This window comes from Monodelphis domestica, chromosome 3, assembly GCF_027887165.1.
Source record: "Monodelphis domestica isolate mMonDom1 chromosome 3, mMonDom1.pri, whole genome shotgun sequence".
Taxonomy (NCBI): Eukaryota; Metazoa; Chordata; class Mammalia; order Didelphimorphia; family Didelphidae; genus Monodelphis; species Monodelphis domestica.
The window spans coordinates 28,584,793-28,611,378 of record NC_077229.1 but is presented as its reverse complement, the minus strand read 5'-3'; the positions used below and the strand labels follow the sequence as shown (position 1 = coordinate 28,611,378).

At 52.0% G+C, this 26,586-nt stretch overlaps 2 protein-coding genes across 18 annotated transcripts in view; one reads left to right on the top strand and one right to left on the bottom strand.

Annotated features, from left to right (window-relative positions):
• Positions 1-323: 323 nt before the first annotated feature.
• On the top strand, positions 324-22,366 carry USP30 (ubiquitin specific peptidase 30). Of its 2 annotated transcripts, XM_056821607.1 has the most exons (13): positions 326-456; positions 1,199-1,308; positions 6,995-7,177; positions 8,324-8,442; positions 10,823-10,921; positions 11,207-11,252; positions 13,632-13,726; positions 14,388-14,447; positions 14,910-14,996; positions 15,488-15,568; positions 15,673-15,892; positions 19,521-19,632; positions 20,235-22,366. In XM_056821607.1, the coding sequence occupies exons 2-13, from the start codon at positions 1,209-1,211 to the stop codon at positions 20,500-20,502; spliced, it is 1,470 nt and encodes a 489-aa protein (XP_056677585.1). In that variant the 5' UTR covers positions 326-456; positions 1,199-1,208; the 3' UTR covers positions 20,503-22,366. The 2 variants fall into 2 exon arrangements, with proteins under 2 accessions (XP_056677586.1, XP_056677585.1); XM_056821608.1 differs by lacking the exon at positions 14,388-14,447 and having other exon boundaries at positions 324-456.
• ALKBH2 (alkB homolog 2, alpha-ketoglutarate dependent dioxygenase) overlaps positions 22,324-26,586 on the bottom strand; it is a 14,218-nt gene continuing 9,955 nt past the window's right edge. For 10 of the 16 annotated variants that reach the window (XM_056821624.1, XM_056821617.1, XM_056821613.1 and 7 more), the window contains 3 exons: positions 25,638-25,981; positions 23,477-23,675; positions 22,324-22,832 (listed from right to left, as the gene is read on the bottom strand). In XM_056821624.1, the coding sequence (XP_056677602.1) occupies positions 22,526-22,832; positions 23,477-23,675; positions 25,638-25,914 (783 nt within the window). In that variant the 5' untranslated portion in view covers positions 25,915-25,981 and the 3' untranslated portion in view covers positions 22,324-22,525. The remainder of the gene's footprint in view (positions 22,833-23,476; positions 23,676-25,637; positions 25,982-26,586) is intronic. The other 6 variants (XM_056821625.1, XM_056821614.1, XM_056821621.1 and 3 more) reach the window with 1 other exon arrangement.

Genomic DNA, 26,586 nt, shown 5'->3' with positions numbered 1-26,586 from the left:
GTGTGTCTCTCTCTCTCTCTCTGTCTCTCTCTCTTCCTCTCTCTCTCTCTCTCTCTCTCTCTCTCTCTCTCTCTCTCTCTCTCTGTGTCTCTCTCTCTCTCTCTGTCTCTCTCTCTTCCTCTCTCTCTCTCTCTCTCTCCTTCCCTCTCTCTCTGTCTCTCACTGTCTCTCACTGTCTCTCTCTCTCTGTCTCTCTCTCTCTCTCTCTGTCTCTCTCTCTCTCTCTCTCTCTCTCTCTCTCTCTCCTTCCCTCTCTCTCTGTCTCTCACTGTCTCTCACTGTCTCTCTCTCTGTCTCTGTCTGTCTCTCTCTCCCCCTCCCTCCCTCCCTCCCTTCCTCCCTTCCTCTCCCTCTCTCTGTCTCCTCTCCCTCTCCTTCCCTCCAGTAGTTCTCTCTCTAAATATTTTGGGAACCTTCTGTGTTGTTGGTCTGGCCCCAAAAGTGAACAAGCCAAAGGTGAGGTTCATTTCCTGGCTCTGCCCGCTCTGAACCATTCCAGATGTGTCTGGTCTATTCCTGCCACCTAAAGCAGGCAGTGCTTTGCAATGAGAAGAGCTCTAAATTTGGGTTCAGATCTTCAGCCTTCAGGTGCATGGGCAAGTTATGTGAGCTCATTGGGCCTCAGTTTCTTCATCTGGAAAGTGAGGGGTTGGACTAGGTGGTCAAAAATCCCTTTCCAGCTCTAGATCTGGCAGTTGTGGATAGAACACAGGCCTGAGTTCAAATCCTACTCCTATGAATCCTAGCTGTGTGAACCTGAGCAAGTCACTTTACCCCTCTGCGTCAGTTTCCTCATCCACAAAATGGGGATAGCAATAGCCCCTTTCTCCCAAGGAAGGTATGAGGCTCAAGTCAGCTCGGAATTGTAAAGTGTTTTACGGACCTTCACGTGCTTCATAAATGCTGGCTGTTATTATGACAAATCCAGTTTCCCAACCCATTGTACATTTTGATTTTAAGCCAGTAAGAAGCCACATCCATTTCCTCCTGTCCAGCAATAACAGTGAGGCCGCTTCCCCCCACAAGCCTTGGATCAGTGACTCTTGCTGTGTGCCCTGGCTCTGAGCCTGGGTGTCTGCTGCTCTGAGGGTCCATGTGTCCTGTGTGGGTGGGCTCCGGCCCCCTAAGCTCAGCTTGTTGGCAGCTGGGCCGTGTCCTGATCTTTGGTCCTGGTGGAAGATGAGCCCTTCTCTCCTAGGTACAAGGTGATGAAGAACTGGGGAGTCCTCGGGGGTGTCGCTGCAGCCCTGGCCGCAGGCATCTACGTGCTTTGGGGGCCCATCACTGAGAGGAAGAAGCGCCGCAAAGGTAAGAGGTGGCAGCGTCTGGCTCTGGCCCAGAGAACAGACCTTTACAGGCTGGATGGGTTGGCTTTGGAGGCTTTGGGTGGCGACTTGGTTTTGTCCCTTCATTGTGGGGTTGACTCTAGATCTCAGCCAGTTGTTCCAAGGAGTGACAAGAGGGAGTGAATTTTTAAATGCTTATTATGGCATTTTATAACCTCTTGTAAAAGGCTTTTGGGTAAGTTACTAGCATTACACTTGAATTTGAAATGGGCTTTTGAATGAAAATATCACATAACAAATCATCTACTTTCCCCTTTGCTGTGTCAGTTTATATTTAATATTATCAGTTATTGAAGTATGGGTGTATTATAAATGCTTATTCCCTTCCTCTCCCTTTCTTTCAAGAGAAAGATCCTGATACCCAGAGAAGGGAAATCATGATGGTGTAATAAGTGTCAAAACCATTCTTTGGGTTTTGTTGTTGTTTTTGGCATATGTTACATTTACGAGAGAAAGAGAAAAAAGGAACTTCTGAGACCATCTAGCTCTATCCCTTCATTTTACATATAAGAAAACTGAGGCCTCTGGAGCTTAACTGACTGGCCAAGATCACATGGAAAGAATACGAACAGGGACAAAGCAACAACCAAACATTGTGATTGCAAGAGAGAGAAACAGTGTATATTGTGCTTAAAGGCACAATACGTATTAAACGTGTATGTGCCACATGGCGTAGCTAGCATCCCTTCAAAACTGAAAAGTTAGCTAACTTGTCCAAAGACCGTAATATACAGTAACTCTAGAATAATCCTCACTCTTTGTGGAACAAAAAGATAAGTAAAAAAAGAAAAGATAAATGAAAAGGAAAATACAGAACTGAATTGTCATCGAAGTTGTATTTGAAAGGCAGAGGACATCTGAATGGGAGCATTAGAAAATGCATGTTGCTTATCATTACATGGTACCATTCCAAAAATCGTGTTCAGAGAAATTAAAAATAAACGTAAAGAGACAGAAATATCCAAAGCGGCCGTTACAGAATAATGCACAATAAGCCAGGCAGATAGGAAAAGCAGAGGGGCACTCCCGATGGCCAAGAGACTAGGTGGTATACAGGGAGACTCCCCAGGACTTGATAACTTTTTGGATGTGGGAGAGAAGACTTGAAGAAAAGAAAGTTTCAAGTTTTGGAACCCAAATGACCAAGTAAAATGGCGATGCTACTTCCAGGCAAGGGAAGAGAACAAACTCAGTTTTGGATGTGTTAAATGTTAGTTGCCTGTGGAATATTCATGGGTAGGTATCCTCTCAGCAGTTGAAGATGTAGGTCTGACTGAGAAATGGGGCTGAAGATCCAGATTTAGGAGTTACCCACAGAGCTGATCATTGAAGCTACAGGAATGGAGGAGAGTGTTAGAACTGAATGTAGAAAGAGAAGAAAAGTTAGAAGCCAGAACTTTGACAAGTCAAGAGGAGAAGCCAGTGAAAGGGCCACAAAGGAAGAAGAACCTGGGCATCCCTGGCCAAAGAGTGGCCAGTGCATACAATAGGACAAGGGTTAAAGGTCAAGAAGGATATTAGAATTGGCAAGTGGCCTTTGAGAAAGGAGTTTCAATTGAGTGGTTGGGACAAAAGCCAGTTTATAAGGGAATGAAGAGTAAAGGTGGGAAGAAAATGGAAGCATCACTTGACTTTCAGGACAGGATTCCGAGTGTTCTAGGCAAAATATATTGCTTCCTGAAATAGATTAAGGGTTCTCAAATATATAAAATAGGGAAGAAAAAGACAAACCAGTCCTCCAAAATGCCCTCTCTAGACATGCTGGCATATCTTCTTTTCTTTGACATTCTTAAGCTTGTTACTAATAAGAGAAATGAAAAATAACCTCGTATCTGTCAGACTGTCTTACAGAGATGACAAAAGAGGAAAAGAAAAAAAGGGTTAGCTATTGACTCCATTGATGTGTGCAACAGAAAATAACCTCAGAAAACTCAACACTTTGGATCCATTCAGGGCCCAACATGCCCTCTAGAGGAAGTGAGGAGGTGGGCTTTCCTCCTTTTAGCAGAGAGCTGAAGGTTTTCAGTCATGTCCGTCATGGTGCCTTGGACTTGTGGAGAACTTAGGGGAGAGGAGTGATAATGATGGGGGAAGAGGGAAAAAAATGTGTGTGCATGTATGTGTATATATATATATTTGAATATTTATATGTATAAATGTTATACATATATAATATATGTGTATATTTGTACTAGTCTAGTAGTTGTCTCTTGGTAACCGAGGATGACGATTGTCTTTGTGCGTTTTTGTGCACAAAGACACTTGTTCATGAAGATTTAAGTGGAAAAGCCGATGCACAGAGACAGTCCCACTCTCTCAGCATTGGATGCCTGGGTCCAGTGGCACAAAAAGTCTTTACACCTGGAGACTTCCTCAGCTGCATTGGATGGCCGTGTTGTCTTTTGTGCTCCAACATGCTCTGAGCACTCCACAGTGCTTTGCTGCGTCGCCCTCTCAGCCGTTGAACCTTCTTATTGGTTTCTTCTGTCTGTTCAGCCGAAGCAGTCTTCACATGCTGGGTGAGCAAAGCCCTAGTTTACCAGGGGTCGACCACCCGATGGCTACCCTCACAAGGTTTAGCCTGCCTGTCGAAGCCGTTGCCCGGGGTGTGGCCGCTGCCGCATGCTAGCAGCTACTGGGAGCCACAAGTGAGAGCTGGGTGTCAGGTGGGGGTCAGAGGCTGGAGAGCTGCTGTAGGAGGGCACGACAAGCCCTCCATACCAGAGATACTACCCCTCCCTGAACACCCCATACACCCCATATTTGTACATATGTGTGTATATATATATATTCAAAAATACACAGAAGGAAAGTTCAGAATGAGACCCAGGGAAGTTTTTTTCCTCAAGTTAAATTTAATATATATACTTAAAAAACTAAATGAACGAACGTTAACAGTTTTCAATATGGGCCCCCTTTCTGATCTTCATATACTGAAATCTTCCTGTTGTTGATATTAAAGTTCATCATAATTTAAAAATCTTCCTGACAGTGAAGTTCTTCATTCTCAGTTTTTTTGGCTTAAATAAACTAATGGCTTAGCTTCTAAAAGCTGGCTGTAAGCAGCAGGCCATTTTTTATCTTTGAGCCCTTTCCCTGGACTGTAGCTTTCATCATTCTTTTTTCCCCCTTTCTTAAACCCTTACCTTCTGTCTTCGTATCAATTCTAAGACAGAAGAGTGGTAAGGGCAATTGGGGGTGGGTGACTTGTCCAGGACACAGCTAGAATGTGTCTGAGGTTAGATTTGAACCCAGGACTTCTGGTCTCTAGGACTGGTACTCTATCTACTGAGCCACCCAGCTGCCCCCAGCTTCATGACACTTCATGTGACCCCCCTCAAGATTCCTTTTTCAGACTTGCTCTGGTTGCTGCATAAGACATCTCCTGACAAACATGAGGAGAACCTGGAGATTGGACTGTGCATCTCTGGGGAATGAGCTTGTAATGGGGCTGATGGAGACGGCCATGGGCAGTAATAGGAACAAGACCGTCCTACTCAGAAATCTTGCATTTCTCACTAGTGTAAATCTTGAAATTTCTCAGACTTGTGAATGTTAAAAATTTCCACATTGAGGAATCCTCCATTGGAACAAATTCCCTACTGGAAACATTTCCCATTTTGATGTGAGAACTCGCCAGGATCAGAAATGGGAGGACCTCTACTCCACCCGTACTTAAGACTGCTTTAGGGGAGAAAACTCCTTGCTATGGGAGGACCTCTACTCCACCTGTACTTAAGACTGCTTTAGAGGAGAAAACTCCTTGCTAAACAATGAAAGTACTTGGATCCATGCTTATGATGAGGCAGAGAGTTCTTTGAGCCATGCCTGTTTTTTAGAATTGATACAATGGGATGCTAGGTACCTAAAAAGGTCGGGCAGGTTTTCTCTTGATGGGACTAGTCAACTCAGCTGTATTTTCTCTGGTTCAGACTTACTGAGGGGATTAGTTGACTTAGCTGGAATTCAGATGGGCTGTCTATTTTAGAAAACATCTACAGTGATTGGTAGATGGAAGAACTTAGGGGAGGTGACATAGGAAAAATCCCCCTATATAAGAAAAGGAATCTCTTGAGCAAGAGAGGCTTGGAGATAGGATCCTTGGAGATAAATCCTTTTGGAGGAGTCTCTGATGAGGATCGCTTGGGAAGAATCTCTTGAGAGAGGCTCTGGAGAAGGGAAGCTCTTGGAGGACAATCTCTAAGGAGGTCTCGCTGGAGCTCCTCTGAGGGGACTCTGTCCCTCTGGAGGCTCTGGAGAGAGGCCCTTTGAAACAGTCTCTGGCTGGAAGGCTCTTTGAGAAGGACTCTGGCTGGAACTCTCTCTGAGGAGATTCTGTCACTAGAACCCTTGCTTAGACAGATCTTGTGGTGAGTGATAAAAGACTTAACTGACTGATCTCTCTCTCTCTTAAGACTCAGGTCTAGGCCATGTTGGCTTAAGGCCCTTCATACTTATTCCTTTCTTACTCTCTCTCTTTCTTTAATTCCTCATTGTATTATTAATTAAATTCTCTATAAAACCCAGTTGACTTGGGTATATTCATAATTGGGAATATTTCCCTGGCGACCACCTTAAATATTTATTTAAAACAAGACACTGTAGTGAAAACATATTTCCTGCGGTCACAAATTTACTCACCCACTCTTATATCTACTATAATTTATATCTTCCACCATTTTAACTCACTACTGTTTATCCCTCACCAATTTTAAATGTTACACTAGTTAAACATAAACGCAGCATTAGTCAAGCACAAACTCCACAGTCTGTCTTGGTGCTCAGTTCTCATCAGTCACCTGTACTGGATCTGTCTGCAATGTGCTAACCTGGGCATCAGCTTTGTGCCCACTCTGGTTCACTAATGACTCATGTTGTTCTTTGTTTACTTTAGTCCTGAACTGCGAGACAGAATTAATTACCCACAGTGGTCCCCCCCCCCCCACATACACATTTTCATTCCAGAAGGCAGTGAGACCTCTCCCACATGGGCAGAGGATGAAGAGCTGCAGCGTGGGGAACATGGGGCACGCGTGCCGGGTCTCTGGCTTTCCAGAAGGAGCCTCTAAACCTGCGCAGGCCCCTTCTTCCCTACAACCTACGTGTCCAGCCCCGAAACACACCTCCAGCTGAATTTGGCCATGCCATTCTCCAGGGCTTCTGGGAGAGCCTGATCCTCCCTTGGAGATGGGGCTGGGAGGCCACACATGGGGCTGCTCCCCATCACCCTGGGGCTGGGGAGCTCCTGAGAGGCTTCTGGGCTGGCCCCAGCCAGTGATGGGCCCTGAGGCTCTCTGAACAGCCCCAGGCCATTCCACCTCCCAAACTGCCTCTTCAAATACAGTTCTTCTGGATTGAACAGAGCTTGAGTCTCCGGTTCCTGGGCTGAGACCCTGCTGCACCGTTGGCTGTGTTGGTCCCAGGCCCGGGCTGCTCGTCCTCAGGAGGGGCCCTAGACACCTCCAGTTCCCACGTGTGCTCTGGTTCGCTTGGCCCAGGCCAGTGGGCCTCGTGGGGAGGGCAGCCCCTGGCTCTCGGGCTGGATGATTGATCAGTGACGCACCAACTAACCGGGCAGCCTGGCGACCTCCCAGAGGGAGCAAAGAGGAAGAGATGCGCCTGACCATTTCTCTGCCCCCTTCCTTTAGGGCTCGTGCCTGGCCTTCTCAACTTGGGAAACACCTGCTTCATGAACTCTCTGCTGCAAGGCCTCTCTGCCTGTCCTGCTTTCATCAGGTGGCTCGAGGAATTCACTGCCCAGTACCCTGCTGACCAGAAAGAGACCAGCAAGCCCCAGTACTTATCCTTGACTCTGCTGCGGCTCCTGAAAGGTATGCAGGCTGGGTGGGAGCTTCTTGGGTTTGTTTTTTTAATCCCTCACCTTCCATCTTAGTCAATACTGCGTGTTGGTTCCATGGCAGAACAGTAAGGGCTAGGCAATGGAGGTCACACAGCAAGGAAGTGTCTGAGGTCCGATTGGACTTCCCTTCTCCAGGCCTGGCTCTCTACCCACTGGGCCACCAGCTGCCCCACATTCCCTTTGGGGTCTGTTGTAATCTTTGACTTAGTCTTGGCCCCAGCAGGCACCTCATTGAATCCAGTTGTTTTCGTCTAGAGATTTCTGAGGATCTTTGTGTCATTGAGGCCTCCCAGGCTTCTTCCTCCAGGGCTGGCCCTCTAATCATGCTACTGCTCTGCTCTCCGGGTCATGCAGGCCAAGGGTTCTCAAGCACAGGTTCCTGGTGGTGTTACAGGATTCCCATTGCTCCTCCTTGTCAACATCGTGACGTTTTTAACCAAAGGAAATGGAAGGGAACGCTAAAGGGGGAGCCTTGCAAGACGGGCTTCGGAGTCTCCGCCCTGGTGATAAGGAGTTGTTACCGAGAGCAGCAGCTGTTCTGGGGGCCAGTGTTGGGGTCTCTCCCCTGCTGCTGCCTTCTGAGGCTTTGGCACAGCATCAGGCTGCCTGAATCCCAGAGACGGGCCCAGCCTCTGGCCCAGCCTGGGAGCCCCCAATTTAGATCACCGCCTGGTTCTCCTTGTGGCTCAGGAGCATGCTGTCTGGGAATAGCCTCTGCCTTTGGGGTTGCCCTTAGCCTTTCAGCCTTAGAGCGGTTCTGAGGGCATTTGCTTGTGTTCAGTCACTCTTGCGAGCTCAAAACAAGTTGTTTTTATTCCTTAGCGCTGAGGTGGGCTGTGATATTGGATTGTCCGCTCCTAAACGGGGTCTCGTAAAACTACTGTGGCCTTGTGAAAAGAGCTCTGCCCTTCCTGTGAGACACCTCCTCCCCCTGGTCAGCACCTTCTTCAGGCCTCTCCCTGGCCAGGCCCCAGGGAAGGAAGCTCGCCAGTTACACTTGGGGAGCCACGGGGCCAGTTTATTTGGCACTCCCAGGCCGGGGGCCAGCTCTGCGGGGAGGTGGTTTGGCTCCCAACCCCTCGGGTGACCTATGCAGTCATTTCTGTTTGCTCACCAGCCCTGTCTTGCCAAGACGTTGCTGGGGGCAGTGAGGACGAGGAGGAGGTCCTGGATGCTGGCTGCCTGCTGGAAGTGCTTCGGATGTATAGGTGGCAGATCTCCTCATTCGAAGAACAGGTGAGATGTGGGCAGAGCCCTGGGCCACGGAGGCTCGTGGGATACAAAGACACAAACGGCCCCTGCCCTCAAGGGGCAGACTTTGTACCCGGAGGGGGTGCCCTAAAAACTGGGGTGCCAACGGGCACTGTATGGCCAGTGTGGCTGCAGGGAGAGGGGGGTTGGAGGCAGAGTACAAAGCATGGGAAATGTCCTACAGCTGGAGGCCATGAGGGAAGCCCCCCAATAGGGCAGGGACGGACAGGCCGTGCTGTTGGAAGTCTACAGCAAGCCTTATGGGAAGAGGGAGGGCCAAATTGGAAAACTACAATAAACCTTTCGCTAACTTCGTTAAAAAGAGATTTAAATAAAACAGATGATGCATTCAGAACACAGAAGAAACGAAAAGGATACAGCAACACATAGTGTAAAAATGTTTTCCACTGGGATCACAGTGAGTCGTGCAGGGGCAGTTTGCCATTAGGAAGAGACTGATCCCAGTTAATCTAGTTCAGAACAGAAATACTCCAGCCACGTGATTATGGCAGGAGATGCACAGGGTTGAGATTGGGGGGCTTCGTGGAGGGAGGGATTGGAGAGAGGAGAGCCTGGGGGGGCTCCAAAGAGGGAGCTGGCCAGAAATCCCAGGGAGCTTGGAGCAGAGCCCAGCCTCTGGTCACATCAAAGGGGGCCTCAGAGCCGGGGGATTCCAAGAGGGAGAGGGGAAGACGGTGTGCGTTCTAGCTGAGGGGAGAACAGCCTGTGCAAAGGTGCAGAGATGAGAGCTGGCATGTTATGTGTGAGGACCGGCAGGGGTAGTGTGGTGGGACTGTCACATGTCCGGGTGAACGGAGGGAAGAGGAGGACGCACAGAAGGTTGTAGGGAAAAGGGCTGATACCGGCCGCCTTGGCTGTGGAGGAGGAGGGGGAGCCCTCAGTGGAGGGTTGGAGGGTCGGGGCTGCTGCGGGACCCATGAGAAGCCCTGGTCTGGCAATGCTGGCTTGGGGCTGGGCAGCCTGGAGAGATGAAGGCTGGGCGTTGCTGGGTGTTAAGTAGGGAAGGGCATGGGGGAAACCTGACTCCAGGCTGAGGGCTCCTGTATTGCATCAGGTCAGGGCTGTCTGGGTCATTGAGCCTTCACTGCTTATAGCACTGGCTCAGGGTCACACCAGAGGCAGAACTTGAACTCGGGTCTTTCTGGCTTTGAACCCAGTTCTCCATCTGCTAAGGCTCCCAGGGCATCCCCCTGACCCTCTGGAACCTCCCACGCTTTGGCCGCCCAAGCCCTAGAGAGAAGGGTGGGGATGTTAGGGGAAATTTTAGGGTTGTGACTTAATCTAAATTTAATTGGTCACCAGGGAAAATCCCAAATAAAATATTTAAGTCAGTTTGGAAATTTTATGGTGGTTTATTATTGATTAATATAGAGGGAAGGAATTGAAAAGAGAGGGAAAAGGATATAGGATTTCTCTGGCCTAGCCTGTGCCAGGGGGAGTTCAAAGACCTCAGACATGAGGTCTCTTCAGAAGATTAGAGGCTTCCTAAGAGGATGGTGTTTGGAAAGCAAAGGAAAAAAGAATCAGCCTAAACACTGAGAGAGCTCAGAGAAGATGCCTCACCTGAACCATGTTACTAAGCTTTCCCCAGTAGTGGATCAAGGACTCTCGCCCCCAAACCTGGACAATAGCTGCCACAACACCAAGATGCCAAGAGCATCTGCCGCCAGAGCTACCTCTCTGGGGAAAGAGCCCCGAGACAGGAAGTGACGTGAAATATAGAGACTGTTTTTACATCACTTTCCTGTGTCTCACGTGTACCAATGGTAGCTTAAGCTACCATTGAGGGTTTTAGGAACGTCTACGAGACATGACATAGGTTTTAACATTGATTGACAATGACGAGATCAAAGAGGTGGAGTTTAATCCATCCTGCGCTTTGCAAATGAGTCGCACCGCACCATGTCAGTGACGTACTCTGAGCTGAGGCAGCGTGGCCGCCCCTTGCTAGTGCCTAGGACTGTCCCTTTAACATCGAGAGGTCTGACCATGTGTCTGGTAGTACAATATCGACACGTCAGTCATACTTCCCAGATGCCTACATGCCTGGTATGCTACACCGCAGGGCACAGGCCATCCCCAAGAGCCACTCTGGTCCCTGCAGGGAAGTGCGCTCCGCCTGGGCCGGCCCCCCAGGATCCCCGTCCTCCCGGGCCTGTCCTCCGCCTCCCCCGTCTCCGGGCCTTGTGCCCCTCCGGCCTCCTTCAGCAGCCTGCACCCAGGGCCATCGTGACTAGTCCCGAGAGCGTGTCTACCGCGCAGTAACCCACAGACACCGTGCTCGGGGTGGGGGAGGGCGGCGGGGTGGTGCGGCGCCCCCTCAGCGAGCTGTCCCCCTGGCCAGGACGCACACGAGCTGTTCCACGTCATCACGTCGTCCCTGGAAGACGAGAGAGATCGCCACCCTCGGGTTGCCCATCTGTTCGACATGCATTCTCTGGAGGTACGGCCGCGTGCTGCTTGGCTCTGGAGCGGGGCCGCGTGTGGGAGGGCTGCGGCCAGTCTCCTCCGGGATGGGGGCCGGATGCGAGAGGGGCGGCCACTGGTTATTCCCTGCTGGATGGAGGCGGGAGGACGCTGCGAGCCCCTAGAGAAGTTGGGATCTTTGTTTTTGTGTGCCAGTTTGTATCAGCCCAGAAGCCCACGCAGGGAATGGGGGCAGCGGGTAGAGTTACATTGCAGGGAGAGGGGAGGCTGACCGACTCCCTTTTCTCTTTTTTCCCTCCAGCAACAGCCTGAAGTGACTCACCAGCAAATAAGTTGCCGCATTCGAGGTAGGCATTTTGCTTTCTCTTGGGGTCTGTCCGTTTTCTAGATAGGATCCGCACCGTCCAGCGGGGCTCCCCGCAGGAGAACTGGAGACCTTTGCCACGGGCTCCTCTTGGTGGTGTTTTCAGACGTGCCCTTGAGCTTCTGTCTTAGAGCCCACACTGGTTTCAGGGCAGAAGAGTGGTCAGGGCTAGGCGCTTGGGCTTAGACTTGCCGGTCACCCAGCTCTACCCACCGGCCCACCTCGCGGCCCTGGCCGTTGGGGCGTGTGGGGAATACTTCCAAAGCTCGTAGGCGGCTTCCAGACCTCACTCTCTTCACTTTCCCTCTACTTTAAAACCAGCCTTTCTTTTTCCTTCAAGGATTGATGAGCTTATGTTGAACTTAATGAAATCATTCCTAGCCTATCAAAGTCAGCCAACTCTGATGCCAAAAATGTTAAGAAGGTGAAGAAATCAGTGACATTTGCTCTAATTTGAAGCTTCATTTTTCAGTTATTGTTTAAAAAAAAAAAGACAAAGGCAGCTAGGTGGCTCAGTGGATAGAGAGCCAGGCCTGGAGTTCAAATATGGCCTCAGACACTTCCCAGCTGTGTGACCCTTGACAAGTCACTTCCTCCCATCTTCCATCCACCATTGCCTCGTTCTTACTGCTCTTTGGTCCTAGAACTGATATTTGGTATTGATTCCAAGATGAAGGCAAGGGTTTAAAAAAACACCAAAAATGCCAGGCAGCCAGAGGTAGTAGATAGGAAACTAATTACTCCTGAGATGGATAAGTTCTGGATTCAAGTTCCATCTCAGACAGAGGCAGGCTCAGGGAGTCTGGGTGAGTCTTTTGACCTCTGTATCCCAGGCAACAACCTTCAGGCACTGTAAAGTGCAGGGAAGGTGCCAGTCTGCTGCATTGGGGCAGAGAGTTTGGACACTGGAGCACTCCTTACTCTAGTGGGAGGAAAAATCAGAACTGTTAGAACAAGGTCATTTCTTTTGTTTTTAACCCTTCCCTTCCATCTTAGAATCAATACTGTGTATTGGTTCTAAGGCAGAAGAGAGGTAAGGGCTAGGCAGTCGGGGTTAAGTGACTTGTCCAGAGTCACACAGCTGGGAAGTGTCTGAGGCTATATTTGAACCCAGGACCTCCTATCTCTAGGCTCAGCTCTCTATCCCCTGAGCCTCATAGCTGCCCCCAAATAAGATCATTTCTTTTCTTTTTTTTTTTAAATGCATACTTTCTATCACACTAACAACTCTAGGACAGAAAGGAAGAGGCTAGGCAATTGGGGTTAAATGACTTGCCCAGGGCCACACAGGAAGCATCTGAGACTACATTTGAACCCAGGACCTCCCAACTCCAGTGCTCTATCTACTATGCTACCTAGCTGCACCAGATTCCTTTTTTTCTTTCTTTTTTTAAATCCTTACATTTTGTCTTCAATTCAATACTGTGCTTTGGTTCCAAGGCAAGAGAGAGTGTGGTAAGGACTGGGCAGTGGGGGTGAAGTGACTTACCCAGGGTTACACAGTTTGGAAGGGTCTGTGGGCACCTTTGAACCCAGGATTACCTAGCTCTCAATTCAATGAGCCACTTAGTTGCCCTGTCCCAGATTTCTTTTGAAGAAACTAAAGCTGAAGGGAGCCTTTGCCTTCCTTAGCCTATGACAGTGATGGTGAACCTATGGTACAGGTGCCCCAAAAAAAAATGACATACAGAGTGCTTTCTATGCCCCCCCCTTATCTTAAAAACCTTAAATCTTAAATCCTTAAATATTTTTAAAAGTTTTCTTTTTCATGGCCCTAAAATTGTTTTTCTCTTAAATGTGGTATTTAAAAAGATAGGTTTCAGGGGCAACTGGGTAGCTCAGTGGATTGAGAGTCAGGCCTAGAGATGGGAGGTCCTAGGTTCAAATCTTACCTCTGACACTTCCCAGCTGTGTGACCCTGGGCAAGTCACTTAACCCCCATTGCCTAGCCCTTACCACTCTTCTGCCTTGGAACCCAAGATGGAAGGTAAGGGTTTAAAAAAAAGATAGGTTTCATTTTATTTTAGGAAAGAATTTTAAAAATATTTTTAATTTTTATATTTTTTCAATTATGTAAAGAAACAGTTTTAGCATTCATTTAAAAAATTTTGAGTTCCAAATTTTTTCCTTCCTTCACCCCCCAACATATTTCCATATTAGCTAATGTGTTTCATTTTCAAATTGGATTTGTTTGAAAGAAATCTGGGAATGTCTCACCAGTCATGCTATGGAAATCAATGGGCAAATAGATTTCCCCTCTACTCCCTCGATGGAGGAACCTCCATGGAGTCAAGGGGCAGAGGACTGGGGAGGATGATTAAAGGATAAAAGTTGTTGAGCCAAAGGCTGTTTTCTGTTCCAGGGGCGCTGCACCCCATGTCCAGCACCTGGAAGTCTCAGCACCCTTTCCACGGGAGACTGACTAGTAACATGGTTTGCAAACACTGTGAACACCAGGTAAATAAGATGTGTTCCCAGGATCCCCTGGGGGGGAGGGCTCCGGACCGGTGTCACGCTCAGCTCTGTGGCCCAGCTTGGGCCCAGGGAGGCACATTAATAAGCTCTTCATGTAGATTGCTTCTACATTAAAGGAAACACTATTAGGCATTGATGGGATGACTGCAGGGACTGGGTCTACACACAACTATGATTTGCCTGATTCTGTTGGGTTTGTTGTTTTGTAGAAATAGCCTTTCATTAAACAGAAGTAGACATAGGGTTGAAGACTCAGAACTAGAAGGGACCTAAGAGATTATCCAGTCCAAGCTCACGTGAGGAAACTGAGGCCCTTCCCCTGGCCTAGGTTAGTAAGTGCTCAATCAGAGGTCTGGACGCAGCCTGCCTGGCCTCCTTCATTTGGGCAAACAAACCCCAAATCTCGGGGCAGGAGGTCACTTGCGAGGCACTGAGCCCAGCCTGGGCCACCATCCCTGAGGGGCCCTCGTGCAGCCTTTGCTTGAAGGCCTCCAGGCCACCTGATCCCAAGCCCGGATGGCCTCTGTGCAACACCCAGCCATGGTGCTCCCACAGGACGGTGATACCGATTTCCCGCTGGGTACTCTGGGATGCCTTCGCTTGAACTTTTGCCGTTTGCAACTTCTGCCCTGTTTTGTTTCAGAGTCCTGTGAGATACGATACCTTTGACAGCCTTTCCTTAAGTATCCCAGCTGCCACGTGGGTAGGTACTGAGCCGTGGCTTGCTTTTTCTCTGATTTGTAGAAACATAGACCCGGAGAGTCCCTCTGATGTAGGCAGGTAAACCCCGAAATCCTCCCAGATGGCTGGTTGCCTCCCCTTCCTACCCTGGGATGTGTTCTCCGCTGGTGATCCGCATTGTCCGCCCGGGGCCGCGAGAAATTGGACGCTTTGGTCTTACTTTTTAAATTCGAGAAAGCCCTGCCGTAGCGCTCAGCTGCCCCTGACGTGCTTGATGCCGACCCCCACTTAGGCTGGCGTGTCTGTCAAGCTGAAGTTTCCAGGGTAAGGTTTCTGGGCTCCCCGGACATGCGAGGAGGCTTTCCCTGGCGCTGCTAGGATACTGGCGTTGGACAGAGACAGTTAGAGGATTCCTAGCCTCTTCTGGTACGCTCATGTGTGCACGCCCGTATTATAGAAGTGAATTTCTTCTCTCATGCTCTAGGGTCGTCCTTTGACTCTGGACCACTGCCTGCATCATTTCATCTCATCCGAATCAGTTAGGGATGTTGTGTGTGACAATTGCACCAAGGTATCTGTCCCTGCCCAGCCGCCCGCCCTCCCTCCTGCCTGCGCTCTGCTTCCTGGAGCTCCTCTCCCAGGAGGCCCGGAGCGCCCTGGCTGAGCCAGGGGTTGTCCAAGCAGGATGCAAGTGTCTGAACCGATTCTTCATCTTGCCCTTCCCGCCCCCCGCCTGAAGGAGGGCCGGGCCGTTAAGTTCATTAGGGTGGGCAGAGGGCGGACTTCAGCGATGAGGACGGTGAGCCTCAGCCTCACGGGCGGCCTCTTTAGACAGCACTGCGACATCCATTGTCTCATTCGTGACTCGGCCACCGTAGGGGGGAGGGGGACTCGCTTCATATTCCTGTATTTAAAAGGGGGAAATACTTCTCAGAGAGATTAGGCGACTGGCTCCGAGGTCCCCAAGGCAGGACCGTGAGCCAGGCCTGTGCCTCAGCCTGGCTCCTTCCCTTCATTTTGGGGAGATGCCGACCGCAGGGATGTCCTCGTCTTTGATTTCAGATCGAGGCAGAAGGGACCCTGAATGGGGAAGTGGTCGAGCACCAGAGAACCACGTTTGTCAAACAGCTGAAGCTCGGCAAGGTGAGATGATGCCGGGACGGGCTTCCGGGGGGCGCTCACAGAGGATGCTCGGGGGACGCACAGGGACTCACGGCTTGTCCTCCCTGTCCCGTCTGTCCCCGCAGCTTCCTCAGTGTTTGTGTATCCATCTGCAAAGACTGAGCTGGTCCAACCAGGGCACGCCTCTGAAACGTCACGAACACGTCCAGTTTAATGAATTCCTGATCATGGACATCTATAAATACCACCTCCCTGGCTGCAAGCCACGCCAGCACCATCCCAGGCCGAAGGAGAGCGCCGGGCCTGCCCCAGAAGGGAAGGATGGCGCGCCCGCCCCCGCACCAGGTATTTGGCAGCAGGCAGACGGAGAACGCGGTCAGGATCCCGGGCCGTTCTAGAGTGAGAAGGGGGGAAGCGGGCACCTCCGCACGCGGAGACTTGTCGAGGACGGCACTGATGTGATTTTGTGGCAGGAACTGCTAGAGAGCAGAAGGGGGTGCATGGAGGGGCCTTCTGTGGACGTTTTTGAGGGGGACGTGGCTCATACGTGTGATCCTGGGATTTCATGAGGGGAGGAAATTCTCACGTGGGAACGCCCCGCTCCCTGCCCCAGTGTTGCCGGGGCACCGAGACGGTGAGGGGCTCACTTAATCGGAGGACCACGAGTGAACTCGCTGTCGCCTCTTCATAGACGACTCCCCCATTAGCAGAGGGAGCCCCTTCTCTTCTGAGCGTCAGGCCCTGTCGGCACTCGGCTGGCTGGACGTTTCGGCCTAGGTGTCTCGGACATCTCGACATCAGCATGAATGCGGCCAGCCCCGAGCATTCCCCCGGAATCCCTCCCTTTACCCAATTGATCTCTTGGCTTAGGGAGGACCATGCGCTTTCGCTCACTCTTTAAAGCTCAGTTTTAAATGTAAACTCGCCCCACGCGTCGGATCTGTTGCCAGATCTTGCTCTTTGCTCTTCCACAACATCTCTTCCATCTGGGCCCATCTTGATGCCCACAGCCGCCGCCACCTCTCACCTGGACTGTTGCAGGTGGTCGTGCCGTGAGCCCCATCAGCCTCACTGGTTGTCCTGGCACACTTCCACCGGGCTCCCGATCCGTGGTCCTTCAGCACGCATCCCACGGGTCGCTCCCCAGCTCCAGATCGCTTCTAGGGGAGAGTCGGGGGCCCTCTGTGGAGCTTCTAAAGCCCTCACAATTTAGCCCCCATCCAAAGGAGTGTCCCCTCTCCTGCCCCTTCTTCTGGCCTCCTGCCCTCCGCATGAAACCTTTTCTCTTCCCCCTCAGCTACTTCGTACATACTCATATTTATTCTGAATAGTCTCACGTAGCCAGAACAGGTGGGGTCTGGCTCACTTTGGAGTTCACCTCTCCGCCTGTTCTAAATTTGTCCCCATTTTTAATTGCACCCTCCCAGCCTCTAGAATAAATCTGGTGTCTATTGTAATTTTTAAAATTAAACTTGCAGTCTCTTTCTCATTAATTACGTAGCTCAAACCCCCTCCCCCATTCATTTATTGAGCGAACTGAAGAAATTCCCTTTCCTAGTAGTGTTCCTATCTCCTGTGATTAAATATTCAGATGACCAAGTCTGTCATTTATTAATAGAAGAAATCATTAGGCAAAGCTAGCCAAAGATGATTATTTAGACTCTTCTGGCTTTGGGAAAGATCAGTCGGAGTTACTTTAGACCCTCAGACTGCTTTTCTTTTTTTCCTAGAAACCCAATTTCACTCTTCAGTCCAGCCCAGATACTGTCTAGATGAGTTAAGTTACTTCCTACGTTCCAAGTAGACCTTTCGCAAGCTATCACTCTGAATGTGGCCTCTCTAGGCTTGCTCCTTCCACATAGATGCCTGAGTTTCCACATAGTCTTCACAGGAAGTTCCTCGTCTTTTTTGGTGTCTTCTCCACAGCTAATCTCATTGAGTGTTGTAGGGCAAAGATAACAAACCAAACACGTTTCCCGATTCCACAGGGAGAGGCACCGATATGTCTGTAATGTTCAGCCAGCAGCACAGACGAACTTTTCCACGTTACACTTGGTTCTTAAAGGTCCAACCCCGTCATCCAGAGCCTGTGGAAGGGCTTCTGGTATGCTGTAGCTGAAGGACGAATCCCCCTTGAATATCCTGCTGATCTTTCTCCAAGTGGGCTGATGTCTATAAGCTCCTCTCCGTATTTTTAGAATTCTTTGGGCTTTTGTTGCCCTGAGGAGCTTAGCCGTAGCCCATTCAGGTTTCTCTTCTAGTTATTTCATTTCCTTCCTATTCTCTGAACACCAGCATTTCCCAGAACTTTGTCATCTTGATTCAGTGAGTGACTGAAACAAACCTCAGTTGTCTCGTCCTCCTCCCTTGTTTCTCAGGCTTGACTTCTTGGACTTGAGCTTCTTCTGAGCCAAATAAAATTCTCCTTTTGAACTCACTTAATGAATTTGTGGCCATCCCACCCATATTTTTTTTTTAAACCTTTACCTTCCGTCTTGGAGTCAATACGGTGTATTGGCTCCGAGGCAGAAGAGTGGTCAGGGCTAGGCATTGGGGGTCAAGTGACTTGCCCAGGGTCACACCGCTGGGAAGTGTCTGAGGCCAGATTTGAACCCAGGACCTCCCGTCTCTAGGCCTGGCTCTCCATCCACTGAGCTACCCAGCTGCCCCTCACCCCTATTTTTTAACCGAAAGCTTTCCTACTTTTCCCGTCATATCTTTGGAGTATTCTCTTTTGTATTAACCTGGTGTCAGCTGGCTGATGGATGAGGTCATTGTGATCGGTTGTGGGTCCCAGACAATCTCCACACCTGGCTCCAGGTTTCTTTTCCGGGTGCTGATTCTTTGGAACCAGGCCTCCCACACGCGGATTCGGCCTTCCTCCTCTGAGAACATTCCTCACTCCTCTCTCCATCCGTGACACGGCTGTAACAAAAGCTATTTCTGTTACTGCTCTTGTCCTGACTGCCGGTCACGCTCTCGCGTGGTGGCCTGGGCCTGACGCAAGCCCATCTCCCTGCTGGCAGAGATCCGATACGGGAATGACATCGGACACTCGTAGGTCATGTTGAGGCTCACGAAGCCACCGAAGTCGGCCCTGGCCGAGGACAGACGTGTAGCGGAGTCGGGAGGGCCCAGTGAGGGCGGTGGTGAGCAGCCTCTCCGGCCGGGGGAGCTTCTCACAGCCGTTTCTCCTCAGCTGAAGGCGCCTGGGGCCCAGCAGCGCCCTGGATCCGCCATGTCTCCCGGAAGGGAGAGCCCGGCACAGACTGCCGAGATCTCGGGTCTGGCGCAAGCTGCGGTCACCTTGGCTCTCTTGGCCATCATCTTCACGAATAAGCGATTGTCTCGCATTTTTCACCATCCGTAACGCGGATGGATGTCCGAGTCTGCACTCTCGCAGGGACGCGACGGGAGGGTGCTCTTGTGCCACGGACCCCTCTGGCAGTCTGGCAAGGCCGAGCCCCCCACTTACGGGGAAGCCCCATGAGGGCGATACGTGGGCCCCCTGCTCTGCGGGGGCACGCTGGACTTTGCTGCTCCTGTCGGCCTTCCCAGCCAGCTCTGGGGATCCCGCCCTCACCCTGTAGCTGGCGGCCCTGCCGGGCGGCTCAGATGTGTCCATGCTCTCAGGCCACCCTTTCTTGGGAAGGCTTCTTGACAGCTCTGCAGAAGGCACGCGTGAACTGCGCCCTGCTGCTAATGGCTGCTCTCTTAGGCTGGGTAATTCCGTCCTGGGGGAGGAGACCCTCCCGGCCCGGGCCCGCCGTGGCCCGGATGCCAGCTCTCTTCCCGGGCTGGGCGTGGCAGCCCCTCTCCTCTTTCTTAAAGCGCCAGTGGGCTTCCCTTCCACAGAGCAGTCCCAGCAGCGCCTCCCTCCGCCCGCCGTTGCCTAAGCGCTTCCCAGGCGGATCACCCCAAGGGTGCCTGAGGCTCTGCTGCTCTCCATGCCAAAGACCCCTTTCTCTTGCAGCCTCAGTTCAGCCCGGCAGGACCAAAGCCCTTTTTGTCAATGGGGCCTGCTCCTCCCCAGCGCTGCTGCCAAGCCCGGGGCCTTTCTCCCTCCCAGGTGTTCCTGACTATAGGTAAGTGGCTGCCTCTGCCTTCCATTTTCCTAGCCTTGTTCCATTCGGGGTCTGCATCGGAGCACCCACCATGGTGCCCGACCTAGAAGAAATTCTAATTGGTCGATCCCTGAGTATTTGTAGGAGCAAATCAGTACTGTCCAATATATTTGTTCACAGGGCTCCAAAGACGTGTGCTTTCTCTTACATTTAAAGATGGGTTTTGTGGTGCAAAGCAGGGGGAAGTGCAGTCACTGGTTTTAGAAGAGCTGGATTCAAATCCTGACGCTTGCTCTTTCTTGCTTTTGTGTTCTGGGGCAACTTAAAATTGACCTCTCTAGAGGCAGCGAGGTAGCACAGTGGATAGAACACCAGGCTCCGGGAGTCAGGAGGACCTGGGCTCATATGTGGCCTGACCCTTCCTCGCTGTGTGACCCTGGAGCAAGTCATTTAACCCCAGTTGTCTAGCCTTTGCTGCCGCTTTTCTTTAAGAAAGAAGAGAAGGGTTTTTAAGAATATTGACCACTCTGGGCTTTTGTTTCTTCATCTAAACGTGAGACATTCTGCTCAAAGTGCTATGGCCCTAGCGTTTCCTGAAATGTCTTTGTTTGCTTGGCCTTCAGCTCTTCTGTGTACCTCTTCCGGCTCATGGCTGTTGTGGTCCATCATGGAGACATGCATTCTGGACACTTTGTGACTTACCGACGCTCCCCCCCTTCTGCCAAGAACCCTTTCTCTGCCAGCAGCCAGTGGCTGTGGATCTCGGACGACACTGTGCGCAAGGCAAGCTTGCAGGAGGTTTTATCTTCGAGCGCTTATCTGCTCTTTTACGAGCGGGTGCTTTCGAAAGCTCAGCAACACCAAAGCCAGGAGTACAAATCTGAGGAGTGAAACTACCCGAGAGCTGGGCCTAGGGGAGTACTCAGAACCGTGCAGAAAAAAAAATGAAAAACCCTCCATTTTTCTCTGTATACCTTATGAAAATAGCCTGACTAGTCCCTCGACATTCCGGCCTGGTGGTGGCGGCAAGCTCTCTCAGAAGGAGCCGTCGTCTCCGATCCATGCCCCAACCAAGCTACCAGAAGCAAGTCTGCCATTGGTGTGCCCTGTGGAGTGCCATTGGGTTAGAAAGCATCCATGATGTCTACACAACCCTTTGCCCTGCTCTGACACGGGTGACTGCAGAGCTCCAGACGCCCGAGGCCACTTTTTCCTTCTTGGATGTGTAAAGTGCAAGTTTTAAGGAGATTCACTTGTTTTATTCTTTAAAAATTCCAGTCAGATTTCTCTTTTTAAAAAATCAGGCCTGTAGACGCTGTGAAGGAGAATTACCCTAGTTATTAAAGGCAGTGATTTAAAAGAAGTGCCTTCCCCTTGTTTAAATGATCACAGTCCAGCCGACTGCTTCTGTAACGGGCCCGTCCAAAGATGTGTAACTCAGTGGTGAAAGACCTTTGGGAACAGCCCACTCCTCCGATTCTCAGTGGAGGGCCGACGCAGCCCCACTTTTGTATGGCCTTTTCTAACGGGGCAGGTCTTTCTGTGTGGGGAGAGGACCTGGCCGAAGTTAAGCTGCCCTTTGGAACCAGAAGGCCTTTGTTTCCCTTCTTCCACCTGCCACGAGTGTACGTTGGGGGGTTTGGGGGTTCTAAGTGTGGTGAGCCCACTTGGCCGGGAGCCGGGGGCAGGCCTAGCAGGGACCTTAGAAGCTGGATCACAAGGGGTTCAAGCAGTCTTGGCCTGCTACCAAGCAGAGCTTGTCTCTTTTTAACAGCAGCTCCAGCAGCCATGTAGATCAGCTGTCTTTATCACCCAGGGCTCTCCCTCACCACCCCCAAGTCTAACTCTGGACCCTCCCACACCCCACAGGATGAAAGAAAATACCAAGTTGAATCATGTTCTCTTTGCCTCTTTTCAGAGTCGTAAGTCCAGGCACTCTAGGGTTGACAGACTTGTTAGTGCCTAGGGTTGGCCTGCGTGTTTTAGTTAAGGCTTAAAAAGAATAAAAAGATAAAGCAAGTATTAAATTTGTGCTAAAATGACAAACTAGGGAGGAGAGTTGGGCCTGGATCCCCAAAGCTGGTGGTTCTGTGGCTGGTCCTCATCTGCCCATGTGTCTGAGCAAGAAGGTGCATTTGGGTAAGCAATTCGGAGGAGGCCTTCTTCCCGGGATGGGCCCAGCAGCGTGTGCCCTGGAGCTGCCCTGGGCCAGGAGGCCTGCTGGGAAGGGGCCTCAGCTCCCCAGCAGGCCCCCATCAGGGCATCGAGACAAATGGATCTGCTGTGGCCCAGGCCAGGGAAGCAGCCTGCATTCTGGGGTGAGGACTTGCTGCAGATCCCTCTGAGAGGGGAATAAGGACGTTTGCACCACCACCAGCATATCTCTGCAGGTCAGAAGGGAGGCCGAGGATCTGACGGATGTCTGCGGGGAAAAACCGATGAACCACGTGTGTGTGTGTGTCTTCTAAAGTTCTCAATGATTACCCCGAAGCCAGATTGGTTCTGAGGTGGGAGAAGAACCTTTAGTTCCCTACAGCAGAACCCCAAGTTAATAAAGGAGTAGCTCGGACCCAAACCACCGGGGCGCTGGGGCTACCATCCCCCGTTTTTGTACCCGCTCTGTGGATGATGGCAATAAAGAATGATGTTCTTAGAACAGCTCACGGTGGTGGTTTCAGCTTTACTGGTTCATTTCAGAAACAAACACAGACATGGGAGACGACAGTCCTTTAATAAATCAACACGTGCGGCTTCATTCTTTTTTAAAGTTTCCATTCTAGGTTGGCTACTGTGCTTTATTTCACATACAGTTAACTGTCTGAAAAGTCAATTTACCCTTTTTGACACAGAACCGTAAGGAAAATTGATTTTTCAGTCAAAAAGATCAAGACTTGATGAGCGTTAAGAGAAGCACTTATCTTTTAGAGAAGACAATGTTACGGAATGTCAGGTTGACCCGGGGAGCCAGGATCCCTTTTCGGACGGGAAGACTATGGTACCAGTGGATGTTAGTCGGGTGGTTCATCATGAGGAGGCTCCCGTGGGCTAGCTGCAGCTTCACCACCTCGACGGGCCGGGAGGGCTCCTTCCCCCGGGAATCTCTGTGCCGGAAGAAGAAGTCTCGGCAGGCTCCGAAGGAGACCGAGGCGATGGGACTCTTGGGAGCCAGTTCTCGCTCATCATCCCGGTGCTCACCAATGTGATCACAGCCGTCTTTGTATCTGCAAGGGGAGACGGGTCCCCTGTTTGAATGCTGTCAGGGACTCCCGCCCACATCCTTACCAAAAACAGTGCCCTGGGGATTGGAGGCAGCACCGACTGGAGTCATTGGGCACCTCCTGCTTAGTACTAGCTCAGTGTTGTTAGGCAAAGCACTTCCCCTCTGGGCCTCCCTTTCCTCACCTGCGAAATGGGGCTTGGGGCAGGGAGGAAGGATGGGCCGACCAGATAATCTCTCAAAAGCCCCAACAGACTGGATGGTTCTAGGGACCTCGTCTACAAAGACTTCAGACCTTTAGTTCTAGAAATGAGCCAAGCCTGAAGAATGTCGCCCCGTCTTTATTCTGCGCAGGGCTACGAGACCTGGGACTTTAAGGGCCATGGCCCCAGCTCTACTGTTGGGCCACAAGGGAGCTTAGCCATCGGCTGGGCAGGGAAATCCTTTGTGCAAGGCCTCTGATGGCTTGCCTCTGGCCTTTTCACCTCAGGAAAGAGAAAGAAACAAAGGCCAGAAGTCCCTGCTCTCCAGGCGCTCCCAGCAGAGATATAAAGGAGAGGGGAAACGGCTGGTCTCTCCTAGTCAGGGGCTCCAGATAGAGCTGAGAGGGTCCTGGGACCCCCCCAAAGCGGCCCATTTCCGTGTTACCTGTTGATAAGCACAAAATTGAAGGCGTGCCCAGTCACGTCGGTCACGCGGTCTCGGATGTGCTCCAGGACGGGGATCCAGGGCTTTGGAGACAGGGTGAGGCCCGCAAAGGTGTAGGTCAGCCCCTCGTCCCCGTAAGTGGCCTGCTTCCTCGGGATCCTGTGCCACTTCCCATACACGTGCACTCTGGAAAGATCGCCTGCCAAAAGAAAGCTCCATCGCTTCAGCGCCCGAGAATTCATTTCTGCGGCTTCCCCAGGATGGAGATGCGCAGCCCATCCCAGTGCCAGGGGGCCGGCAGGACCAATTCTGAGCTTGGTGGCCCCTACCCTTTGGCTCACCCAAAACAACACAAAACTTGGGGGAAGGCCATGCCAAGAATGATGCCAGGAGGGCATGAGGCTAGAGGGACGTGGAGAGGGCGAAGGAAATGCTGGTCACTCCGCCTCTGCTCTGCCCCGCTTCCTTCACCCGGGGACCCCGCTAATCCCATTGCTGCTGGTCTGGCAAAACAAGTCTAATCCCTCCAAGGGACAGCCAGCCGTCTGAGTTCAGAAAGACTGCCATCAGGGGAACCTGGCAATATCAGTAACCAACTGAAGCGGTTTAAGGCAAACCTAGGAAGAAAGCAGGGAAAGCTTTGCTTCCCATTTTATAGATGGATGAGGAAACTGAGGACGATTTGGGAGATTCCGTGACCCTCCAGGGCTGTATCACTAGTAAATGAACAGAAAGCTGGCCTTTAATAAGGAAACATCTCAGTATCTGCGAGGCTGCCCACTGTCCTAGCTGTACAAAGGAGCCTGCCTCCTTCATAGAGCGCTCTGGGGAAATCAACCCTGAGGGCCAGACGTGGGCACCGTCATTGCTACTATCAGAACGCAGACTGGAACTTGGGTCAAGGCCAGCAGCCTCCACTCCGCTACACGATTGCCTAAACCACTGGAACGGATCAGGGACTTTTCTGCACGGCTGGTCAGCCAAGCTCAAGAAGCCGCTCGTGGCGTGGAGGCAGCGGCCCCCAGAACGCGGGGCGACCCGGCCACACCGACACTGGTGCTCCGGGAGCCTCCGCTTCTTCTTCCAAAAAGGAGGGGATGAGGCGGGTCTAGGGCGACTCACCCGCAGAGAGCTCCATGTGACCAATGGCTGGTGCCTTCCTTGGGGTCCCATCGCCAGGCGAGGTGCCCGGCCTCCCTCGGCCTCCAGTGAATTACTGCCCGAGGGCCTGGGGCTTACCTGAACGAGCAGCCTATCTTCTCCCGTGTGGGTACGCCATGAGGGGCTGACCAGAGCCAGACAGCAGCCGGAAGGGCCCCGGCTCTGTCCGTTTCCGTTCCGATTCAATCACTCGTTAAGCCCCTCAGAGGCTTCCCAGCTGGGGGACCCTGGGCGGGTCCCTCGGCCATTCCCTCCCCTTAAATACGTGAGCCGGGCTGAATTAGGACCCCTGTCCCAAGGGCTCGGAAGCCTGAGCCAGGCCCGGCTTCTAGGGGAGGCTCATAGTCACTCAGACCCCAGGAGACGCCGACTGCCAGCAGACAGTGTTCCACTCAAAGCAAGCCCTCAGTGACCGTGAAAGCTGCTGCGAAGGCAAGGAGGGAGCTTAGAGAAAGTCAGAGCTGGGAGGGGACCCGGAAGCTCCCAGGCGGCTCCCTAGTTTTACAAGAGGAAGACTGGGAGCAGGAGGGGAGCCCTGGCCACCCGCTGGGTCACCCCAGAGCTGGCAGAGAGCTTGTGGGAAGGGCAGGGCCCGTGTGTGTCCTCCAGGCAGACACCCCGAGGGGCCGGGGACACCTCATGCCCGCTTGTGGCAGTGACTGAACAAAGTGGCCTGTGACCGAGCCCTAAGAAATCACAGTGAGGACGGGCAGCCTCGCAGGAAGCGACGCAGTGAAGTGAGCCGAACCAGACCCCGCCGGCAGGGAGCCGCCCCCCCCCCCCCCCCCCGGAGGGCCAGGCTTCCCACCAGCGCCATGACCGGCCAGGGCTTGGGGTGGCTGATTGCTGAAAAAGGCTTTACTCCCCAGCACAGACCCACTCATGCACGTGGGGGAAAACACTAAGACCCGGAGCTGGGCAGACTTTGGAAGACCTCCAGACATGGTGGCGGTCCGAGCAGGGGCCACACAAGGGCGGCTCCCCCCGCCTCGGCGCTCACCTTCAAAATACTCCACTTCTTTTTCCAGGGTCTGCAGGAGGGAGTCCGCCTCCTCCCGGCTGAACAGGACTGTGTAGTCGCAGTCCAGGCTCTCGGCTTGAATCTTCTGCCAGTGGTATCCCTCCGCCAAGTTGCTGTCTGTCTCTGCCTTCTCGGTCCGGGGTCTCTTCTTCCTGCTTTCCTCCTCTTCCTCCTGGGAGGCGTCGCCTTTCTCGGGCTCCTCTTTCCCTTCTTCTAAAGGACACCTCTCTGTCTTCTTGGCCGCTACCCTCTCCATCTGCTATGCTCTGGAAGTGACCCGGGAGTGGGGAGAAGCTTCCAGGTGCCTCTCTGGTGGCAGCTGCCTAGGGGAGAGCGAGGCGGGCTGAGAGGGCTGGGGACGGACAGAGCCCACTGCTGCTTTGGGGAGGGATCTCAGGGGCTATCCAGGCCAACACTACCACGAAAGGGACCCCGACATGCCGTGCAGGACAAGGGTCATGCAGATGCTCCCCAAAGACCCGGCCCGTTCTGCCACCCTTCCCTCGAAGCTCTCCAGCTGCCATCCTGAGTGGCTCTTGTCTCCTCAGACCTGGGAGCTCTGCCAGGCTTCAGAGGCCGCCCAGGATGGCATTTGCTTTGGGGGCTGCCCACTCTGGAGATGGGCTCTCTCTTAGCCTTTTGGGTCACGGGCCCCTTGGGCAGGCAGGCTGGTGAAACCTAAGGACCCCTTCTCAGCAGGAAAGCAAATACTTGGTGGGATCCCATCAGGCAGTTCTCAGGCTATCCCTGCAACAAATCTGGGCCCTCAGGGAATATGAGGGTCAGGATGGAATCTGGAGATCGTCTAGTCCAGCCCATGCACCCCCCCTTTTACAGATGGAGAAAGTGAGGCACGAGGGGTACTGACTTGCCCACACAGAAGCTGTTGAGAGCCAAGAAGTCAGACCTTAGAAATAGAAACCAGGCT

Coding starts and splice junctions, on each gene's coding strand:
- USP30 (XM_056821607.1), top strand. CDS start 1,209: ATGAAGAACTGGGGAGTCCTCGGGGGTGTCGCTGCAGCCCTGGCCGCA. Junction 7,178..8,323: donor TCTGCTGCGGCTCCTGAAAG/GTATGCAGGCTG, acceptor TTTGCTCACCAG/CCCTGTCTTGCCAAGACGTT. Junction 8,443..10,822: donor TCTCCTCATTCGAAGAACAG/GTGAGATGTGGG, acceptor CCCCCTGGCCAG/GACGCACACGAGCTGTTCCA.